Below are 10,174 nucleotides of genomic sequence, written 5' to 3' on the forward strand. Positions count from 1 at the left end.
GGGGCACGTCCCATTCAGGGAGCAGAAAATGTACAGACAAAGCAGTTCATTTAAGAGCCCATGCAATATGGGTCAGAAATCAGCAGCACATAAAGATCATGACCCAATAATGGAACCCTGAAAAGAATTTCTGAAACAAGGAGATATGAAAACAGCCTCAATACATGCAACGAGCTAGTTCTACTGCATCTGGAACAGACAGGTGTGAATTGCACCTCTGGCAAACAGAAATTTGCACACACACACAGAGCTAGCCAGCAACTACAAGACACTGAACCTGATACACACTCTTCTTTAGAGCTATGTTTTAGACAGAAAACAATATTAATACACACATCTGCTTTTTACAATAACTGACAAGGGTTTTTCAGGTGAGCAGGCCTATTTCTTCCACTCAGTCCACTGAGGGCTACTGAACAGAAAGGCACCACCTGGAGCTCCAAGTCCCTGAACTGCAGAGAAGGTAGCCGGAGGATGGGAGAGCACTTTGGCAGGGCACCCCTGCATGAACAGCCTGCGCTTTTATTCTGCCCCAGCGCCTCCTCTCACCGTTCTCCGTTATGGAATAGTAGGACTTGATGGGCCTTTGTTCTGACCCACAGTGGATGCTTTTATCTTATCTCAGTAAGAAGGCTTCTTGAAGATGCAGGTCTATTGTGCACTTGGCGCCTTTGAGCTATCTTCTATTTAAAAGCTAGTACCACACCAACTAGGCCTCGCCTCTTCTCCCCCTCCCAAGAAGAGACCATTCCCTAATCCTACTATTTTTTCCTATATGTTGAGAAAAAAAAAGCCACTGCTGTTTAAATTATTTACAGCAACGTTGGTCATATGTGAAGAGAAACAGATTGCATCTCGACTGCAATTTCAGAAGCAGGAAAAAGTTTTATTTCTTCTATTCACCATTTTTCTGGCGAAATAACACATTAAGAAAAAAAGGAAATTACTAAATTTGAAATGGCTGTTTTTAAATGAAGAAATTCTACAGCAAAAGAAAACACCCTGCACAGATCTATACATGTGTTTAGTTTTTTGAGTGCACAATGGAAACACTCCAATCTCATGTGTAAATCTTTATATTATATGGTTTTTATAAGACATTACAATGAAACTTAAGGAACATTGAGTTTTCAGGTGGCTGAAATTATTGCCTTTTGGCCTCTTCAGTTCTGAATTTATGTGAGATTAACACACTCCAACAGTCATGTTAGTATATTACACATTCACTTGTACACAGACCATCCATCTGGTCTCAAAAGCCAGTAACAGCAAGAGCATATTAAAAGCGTGAAGGTGCTAAACTCTGCTAACATTAGTTTCTGTGTGATAAGATCACACCTTTTAGAGGAAGATTCAAAATCTGTATTATATTCAAATGTATATTTTGAGGTCTTAATTTCATTCTACTGTGAAGGAGAAAAAAAAATGCTTTTAATTGATATTTATCCAATGTTGTTCCATGAGGGCACAGGTGAGAGTGTGAGCCCTCATCCTTGAGGAGCCAACTTATTTTGAAGAAGCAGAAATTACAGTTTCCAGTATTTGGTTTTATTCTTTCCTCAAGTTTTCTGAATACATTATTCAGGGAAAAAAAAAAATTTAAAAGCAGCCTTATCTACACAACTTCTTTAATTTCATAGCAGCTCTTAACGGCCATCTTTATGGCTGCAAACATTACACACCGTCACTGGGTAACACTGTAACCTCTTCTGAATCTTATATTGGTACTGGCAGCGTCGTGAACACATGAGTACAAGGGACAGGAACCCATTCCCTGCACTGCCTAGGTTTGCTCTTTCACCACCACTGCCTTCACATACAGATGAGGTGGAGCTCAGCTGCTGCCCACAGGACGCTGCGGACTGACAGCTGCTGCTGACTGGAACAGTTGGATGTTCACACAGCAAAACCATCTCCAATCTAAGCAAAAAAATTCACTTCCCTTAGGTTGCCCTTTTTTTATGAGCAAAAGAAAGAAAGTCTTTCCCTCCAAGAAACCAAAATACTTACTTGAAATATAAGATTTGAATATTACTTGATTTCTACTCAACATTATTGTTAGACCTTCTGTTTTTTTAATTTTCAGCTTTGAAGCTAATGCTTGATTTTTCAATTGTCTACTTTATGCTAATCATTTCTTTTACTGATTAAAGTCTAAAGTGTCATTAAAACAAAACCTTGGTATTTACTCCAGGAAGTGAACCTTTTCCTCCATTTTTCTTCATTAGTAGATGATCAACATCATGAATGCAGAATCTGACATCCAGTCATGTAGGAAGCCTACAACCATTTCTTAGCAGAGAGCTATTTTCCATCTGGGCCAGTAGCATACCCTGAAGGTAGGAAGTCTGATGTTCCTCAATTACAAAAGTGTTAGGATGTGAAAAGTCAGTTTTAGATATGTTTAATACCCTGATGATTTCACATAGACTTGATATATAAATTTCATAATATCTCTTAGCAATATGCTTTCCATGTCAAAGAAGTGCTAAGCTGCCCATTTCATCAGTTACTAAAACACTTTAGAAATACTGGTCATCATCTCCAACTTCCTGCTCAACATCAGCTTACCACCAAGATGAGATCTGATCAGCTGTGGCTCTGGCTGACTCGAGTCTCAAAAACCTTCAGGGATTATCTTCCGCAGCCTTTCTAGCTAACCTTTACCCCTGCTGCACTACTCTCCTAGTAAAAATGTTTGTCCTGTTGTCCACTCTGAGCCTCTCAACCCCCAGCTGAGGATGACTGCTTCTTGATGTATTACCTGCCACTATTATGTAGAGTTAAACTTAATAATTTTTGTAATTATAATTGCAAGTTGCCAACAGGTTTCTCCTCCCTTAGGCCTCTCCTTGCAATGCTAACAAACCCAGGTCCCTCAGCTTCTCCTACCATCAGGTGCTCCAGGCCTCTAACAATTTTGGTAGCCCTCAAGCAGACTCCATATATTTCTAAATATCTGCCTAGAACTAGGGAACCCAAAACTGGACACCACATTCCAGGCAGAGCCAGTTTCTCCTAGAGATGCACCAGTGTTTTCTAGAGAGGAACCTTCCCTTTACCTTTGCCCATGCTCCTCCTAACGTAGCCCAGTCTGCTTACAGGCCCTATTTGCTCTGAGGTGTTGGCTCATATTCAACCAGACATTCACCGCAACCCCACAGCCTTTTCAGCAAAGCTGCTACTCAGCCAGTCCCTCCGCAGCCTGTAGTAACACCCAACAACACTTAAGGCCAGCAGCAGAACTTTATATTTTGTAAACTTTCTGAGGTTTCTGTTGGCCTGGTCCTCAGGTTTATCGAAGTCCTTCTGGACTAAAGATCTGCAGTTTGTCAGAGGGTGAGGATTTTGTCCCTACATGGCAAATAGCACTTTTACACTCCTCTTCTGTTGTCTATCTGTATTTCCACTTTTGTATGCCCCTTTTTTGTGTTTTAGTTCATTGAGAAGTCCCCCGCTTGGCCAAGCAGGCCTCCTGCTGAAATACCAAATCTTCCTGCACTGTGGAATGGTGCATTCCTGAGCTGTCATTAAGTTTTGTTTAAAAGTCTTCAAGCTCTCCTGCACACCTTTCTTCGTCATGGTGTCAAGGATTCTACCTACCGATCTCCTGAATAAGTGAAAGCCTGCAGTCCTTAACTCCAGGATCCTAATTCTGCTGCTCACCTTCCCGGCCTTCCTCCAGATCCACCACTCAGTCATGTTACAGTCACTGCAATCCAGGCTGCTATGACCAAACCAGCCGCAGATCTTCCCTACTTGTGAGCAGCAGATGAAGTGAAGGGTTACCCCTGACCAGGCTCTCTGGCACCTGCCTTATAAAATTTTTACCAATACAGTCTAGAAACTACCAAGAGTACATGCACAATGCCAGACTGCCCTCCTAGCAGATGCCTGGATGGCTGAAATCCCCCATGAGCATGAGGGCCCATGAGTGGGACGCTTCTGCTAGCTGTCTGTAGAAAGCAATATCCACTACCTCCTCTTAGTCATACGGTAACAGATGTCCACCACATCCCCAGCTGTTCCCCTTCAAATCTTCCATGGCTGGTGCTACTTACGTGAAAAATTATCTCAGTGTTTTAAAACTCTATGAAGATTCCTGAAGCACGGTTTACCCAGTACAGAAAAGCCGGACCATCACCCTATTCTACCCTGAGCTTAGGTATCAAATGCATTAGTATAATTTCAATAATTTATTTCAACTAAAAAGAAACTAAAACTGAAAATCAGTAGAATTGTTTTTAACACTTCCCATTTACTGAAAAGGTAACCAAAATAGACAAAACAGCTTTAAAATTCACTATGGCATCTCCTGCACAACTATCCTGAGCCCCTGAGTTTGCCAAGCAGGTTCAGCTTCAGCCTTATGTATTAAAATGGGCAGAACTTGTGGAACACATCAACACCTATCAGGACTGTAACAGCTGCTAAACAGGAAAATTTAAATTTTGAACAACAGCCAAAAATTAAAACTCAGAAGCTATTTACTGACACCTACTCATGGAAACAACCGTGAAACCCTACCGAAGAGCGTATAGAAGCTTATCTGCCTGACAGCTCATTCCTTTCTTGCAGCTACATCAGCGTGTTTAATAAAAGACATTATTTTTTTGCCACCAATCTCTTCTCTCTTAAAAGTTAGAATAATTTGAAATAACTCAGACATAACTCTGCAAACTTTCAAGACAACTGGCTTTAAAAATTCCTGTCTCCATTTGCTGCCTTCTCAGTTGTGCTGACGCAACAACTGTTCGTAAGGCCTTGCTGTATATCAAATCACTGGAATCGTTTCCATCACCACAGTTCAGCCCCCTAAGTACGACTAGGAAGGAGGCAATGAAAATCGAGGGAACATTAAGAGAAAGATGAAAGAATGAAGTCTCTTAAAAATGTTTTGCAAGTGAAAAAAATACTGCCAGAACCACACTCCCACCTGTCAACATGTGAAGTTCAACAAGATAATGACACAGGTAAAGTCGGAAAAGGGAATGTGCTGGAAAGCATTTACATCTGTCATCAACCAGTTCTTTAGCCTCTGACAGTGACAGACCTGGATAAAAAAAAACCCTACCCAAAACCCCTTCTAAACACATGGTCCCATTCATAGTCTTCTTTCAGATTACAAATTTTTACTGCAATTGCTTAGATCCTGCACACTGATGATTAACATTACAGGATTGTAAAGTCTGATACATTTTTCACAACTGACTATGCTACACTCAGCAGATACTCTCGTATGTATTACTGAGACCTTTTCTGCTTCAAACACAAGTTTGACTAGGAACTGGGACTGACCAGTGGAAAGCGCAGGAAGTGAACAGGGACAGGCAGAGCTTCAGAAAGCAGTGAATGAAGCTAGTATATATTTTGGTCTACACAAGTGACAGTGTAACTTGTTTTACACACATTGAGCAGCAAAGCATGTGAGAGACCTTCCTTTGTGTGTACTATCTGCCTGGCAATGACTTTTGTTTTTCCAGCTCTTTGGTTTTCACCAAATTGAGCATTTGTTCCCACCAACCCCTTAAAGCATCTTTGATATTGTGTATTCCGTCAGGTTTTTTTCAAAAGTTTCATATTACATACAGATAGATGCAAATAATTAAACATCAGTGAACCAAGTTACATAGAACTTCACTTTGTTCGGCTCATACTGTGTTTAAAATAAAAATTCATCACAAAACTCTGCCATCTACAAAAACTTGATTATTTTCAGTCTTTTGGAAGGAAACATGACACCTGCATTAAAAAATAATCTGATAGTCCTCCTTCCACAACATTTGTTACTGTAAGTGAAGTTTCCCTCATTAAATAAATTGTGCAAACCCAAACCCTTCCTAGATATTCCCATTATCTTTTAATTACCGAGTGCCTCTGTCTTTCAGTTTCAGATTTCTCTTAAGCTTTACCATTAGATAGCTCTAGCAGTTCTCCATATCCCCCAGCGCACTAGCAAGCCATATTCACGTTACAAAGATAGAGCTGAAAAGCTAAGCGTGGCTCCTCCGAATCTAACAGGACAAAATCAGGCAACACTTTCTCCTTTACACTTTAAAGGCACCATCACAGACAGTAAATCCAATCTGGCAGGGATGTCAGATCCAGATTACTGGGTAGACAACAATTTGCTGTTTACTTGATGTAGCTTCCAGCCTTTTCAGAAATATTTTCTCTATCAGTAGGGAAGAGACATGCAACCTCAACACTCCTTGCAGGAAGACTTGCAATTACAGCAGCTGCACAGAAATAGCAAAAACACATATTGCACACAAAATTTCAGACCATTGCTTTGCAACTTCAGTAACCTCAAAGAAGTGATAGAGCCTGCAAGAGGACACACAATCATCTTTAAAATAAAAACAATTAAAAAACAACAACAAAAAACCCCAAATAGTATTCCTAATATCAAGGTCCCAAATTCACAGGAACACAGGAAGCACTATAACGAATAAGATGTCGCAGGTGCTGGAAAGGCAAATATGCCTAATATGAACTCTTAGCCTGCCTTTAATAAACTACAAAATCATCTAGAGCTTTCAGATTTAAATCTTTCTACCAAAATTATTACCATCACTGATTGTGACTGGGAATACTCCTACTATTCATATACAGTGTATTCATATGTATTGCTAAGTTGTGCTCATTTACATTCCATGACATATGGAAATTATGAACTATTTTTCTAACACTGCCCTCGCTACCATGTCATTTTGCTGAATTTCTTCTTGTTCTTAAAGTTACTGATCCCAATAGAGGGCTGAAAAGTGCTAAGCTATGTTCTTCAGGTGCTTGTCTCACACATTGTTAACTTGTTCCCCTTTATTCCTATTTGTTTTAAGATAAATAACCCTACTTTTTTAGTACTTTTCACAAATAAAATATTTTCAATTCAAAAATTCTTGAAGGAACTTTATGGTTTTCAATTCCTCAAAGACTTCCTTCTTGAGAAGCCAAACACATATTTAAAGAAATGAACAGGTCGACTAATAAACAGATTAAGAGAAAATGGAGATAAATGGTATTAAAGGGGTGTAATTAAGTGCTTTAGCGAGTACCCCACCATCAGAATCACTTGCTGTCATTCTATCTCCTTAATTTACAGCTGCTCCTCACTCGCTCTGTACTTAGTAGCTCTGTTGCTTTTGGCATTCATCCAGAGAAATGCCAGCTACTACAGGCATATGTCACCGTTTCCAAATGCCACTTCTGCTCTGCACAGGCCTGTCATCTGTCTCAAAAGTCACCAGAGGACAGTCACCAGGACAGTTCAGGTCATCCTCCCTAGCATATGCAAGCCCAAGGTCAACCCCCTCTCGCGTCACATGTCAGCCTTGGCAGCCCCTGACACGGGCATGGCTTTGCCTCGGCGGAAGGACGAAGCCATGCAACGCACAGACAGAAAGCATCATGGCAAGATGGTAACGAGACGCTTGACGGAGAAGAGCGGAGGTTCTCGCAGGTGCAGGCTGCGGGGCTGCTCCTTGCTTCCCTGCGGGGGGAACGCTTCGAAAGAGGAGCTGTGGGAAGCCACACCAAGGGTCCCCGCTAGCCTGTGTCTGGACTCTGCCCCTTCCCCTCACGCAATGCCCACGAGCATGAGAAGAAATGGGGGCTGCAGTCAAACCGGACAAAGCAGGAGCCCGCAAGGCGTAACCTCCCCGCAGGCCTGCCCCGGGCCGCCTCGCTGAGGGGAGAGCGGGGCTGCCCGCGCCCCCAGGCCGCTGTCAGGGCGTGGGGGTTATCCGGGACGGGGGAGGCTGCGGGGAGGCCCGGGCGGCCCCGGGGGTCGTTACCTGAACCATGCAGCGCCCTGAACTCCTCCGGGCGGCCGGACCCGGCCGCGCCGCCGCCCAGCACCTGCCTCAGGAGCAGGCGGACCCTGCGCGCAGCGGGGCCCCCGACCCCGCCGCCCAGGCATAGCGCCCGCCACTGCATGGGGCGCGGGCACGCAGCCGCCACCACCGCCGCCGCTACCGCCGCCGGGCCGGGCCGAGGAGGGGAAGGGAAACGCCGAGGCACAAAGTCCCACCGGAAACTAGCGCCGGGCCGACCGGCGGCCGGGGCGGGTAGGGGCCGGTGGCGGCGGGCAGAGCTTGTCTGTGCCGCCGGGGGTAGGCGGGGGCGGGGGGGGCTCCTTGCTCCCCTGGCTGTGCCAGACGGGGTGTGGGGGCCCGGCCGGAGCGGGGAGCAATGTTGGGGGGAGCCCCGGGCCTCTCAGCGCGGGCCGCCGGCGGGGCCGGTGCCCCCGGTGTGCCCAGCCAGGAGGGCTGGGGCCTCAGCTCCCAGGGCGACGTGGGGTTGGGTTTATTTGTTTTTATATGAAAGAGGCTGAACTCCAAAGCTGGATACGTCTAAAACACCTTGGAAAGCAAGGCGTGGGCAGCGGTGGGCGAGGTAAATTCATGTGCCATCCTGCCTCTGGTTTCTGACATCCTGCTGAATTTGTGGGCCCTTCAGTCCCAGTGCTGCCCTGCAGCCAGTTCTTGGGATTAAGTTTTATACTTAAGAAGTATTCTTACTTACTCTATACTTAAGAAGAATTTGAACCAAGTTACTCAGGAGTAACGTTTTGCATATGCCTGGCTTAGATGTGAGATTTCTTGTAAAAGATGATGTTACTGAAATAGGTTTCCAAACTGGCTTGTTTCAGCTAGAGTTACTGCTCTTGGATCTACGTAAAAGCTCAGGAGTAAATTTAGGAGTAAAATTTAGAATAATTTCGATCTCAGCACCAGTAAAAAGATGGTGAGGACGCTTAGCAGGAGGTAGAAGCCAGAGCCAAGTCACCATCTTTTTCACCTATACTTCAGTTTTTAGGTATCTTGGTGTCCATGGGGCTGGGAGAATTTTCCTCCAGTAAATCTATTTCCTGCATGTTTTCACCATTGAACAATTGTCCCAGAGGACAACCACTAAAGAGTGAGCTAAGCACCTGTTTAAACATAGGCAACTTAGACTTCTAGGCCCCCAAAAGGTATTATGATTATGAATGTTGATCTAGTCCTAGATGCATTTCTGCAGTTTGGTATTAGGTGCTTCAAACACTTAAGAGAGGTGAGAGTTCACAGTCTGCAGCGTTTCCCATTGATGAGTGTTGGGTGCGTATAAATTCTATTCTTAGGACCTAATATAGGTCTATGAACCTGCTTGCTGGATGTAAGGCAGGCTAAACTAAATTGAAACATCCTTTATGGGTATTGCCCTAATTTCTTGTAAGCTGAAGACTGTGAATGCTGGAAGCTAAAGATAAGCCAAGTAACAAGAAGGTCTGGCGGAACAGAGTAGAAGGCCAATAGGGCAAAGTAACAGTGGAATTGTTTATTAATATATTTTACCAATCTGGGACATTAAATTAGGAGATTACATTGATCTTCTTGTCGTATCTATAGAAAAAATAATAAACAGTAATATATGGCAACAGATATGCAAGCAATTAAATGCATAACCTGAATACTGAATAGATTTTATGGTATACTTGGAATAATGAGACATTTCAAAATTTTATACAGATTCACAGTAATTTCACACTGTGAATGTACAAAGCCTTTTACCTCTGTATGTGTGTATATATATATACACCTGTCAAGCTAAATGCCTTAAATTTCAACCCTGAGTCATGTATCTATAAAATGTTTTGCTTTTTAAAACATTGTCTTAAAATTCTGAGTTAGTCAACTTTTCCAAAACTTTAAATTCAGCCTTGAGTTCAGCTTCCAACTTTCCATTTGCAGCAAAAGAAAACTCTATTTACGGGTTTTCAAACCATTGCTGGGAAAGTTATAATGGAAACATTGTTATCTCTGTGCATAATTATGGGGAGGAACATTTTCTTGAATATATACATGTATACATACACACAAACAATTAGAGGCACAGCTTGAATGTTGCATTGGTTTTATGCTATACTGTCATGACAACGCTCAAAATTTAGTATAATAATGTGAATGCATAGAACCTAGTTTTTCTTGTATATACATGTGTATACCAACACGTGAAATTTTATCTGGCTATACAATACTACATTATTGCTTGAATATGGCATCTCCTTCGCTTGCTAATTATAGATGATGCATATATGCTTTACATATCTGGTACTTGCTCACTCTTCTCTGTGGAAGGCATGATTCCGTCAGCATGATTCCAGTTCAGTGCTGTCATGAAGTGGAAGGAT

At 42.9% G+C, this 10,174-nt stretch overlaps 1 protein-coding gene across 2 annotated transcripts in view; it reads right to left on the minus strand.

The window, feature by feature from the left end:
- Positions 1-8,020, minus strand: part of VWA8 (von Willebrand factor A domain containing 8) — a 195,603-nt gene extending 187,583 nt beyond the window's left edge. For both annotated transcript variants that reach the window (XM_064440807.1, XM_064440806.1), the window contains exon 1: positions 7,797-8,020. In XM_064440807.1, the coding sequence (XP_064296877.1) occupies positions 7,797-7,938 (142 nt within the window). In that variant the 5' untranslated portion in view covers positions 7,939-8,020. The remainder of the gene's footprint in view (positions 1-7,796) is intronic.
- Between the last annotated feature and the right edge of the window lie 2,154 nt (positions 8,021-10,174).

This window comes from Phalacrocorax carbo, chromosome 1 (genome assembly GCF_963921805.1).
Source record: "Phalacrocorax carbo chromosome 1, bPhaCar2.1, whole genome shotgun sequence".
NCBI classification, from domain to species: Eukaryota; Metazoa; Chordata; class Aves; order Suliformes; family Phalacrocoracidae; genus Phalacrocorax; species Phalacrocorax carbo.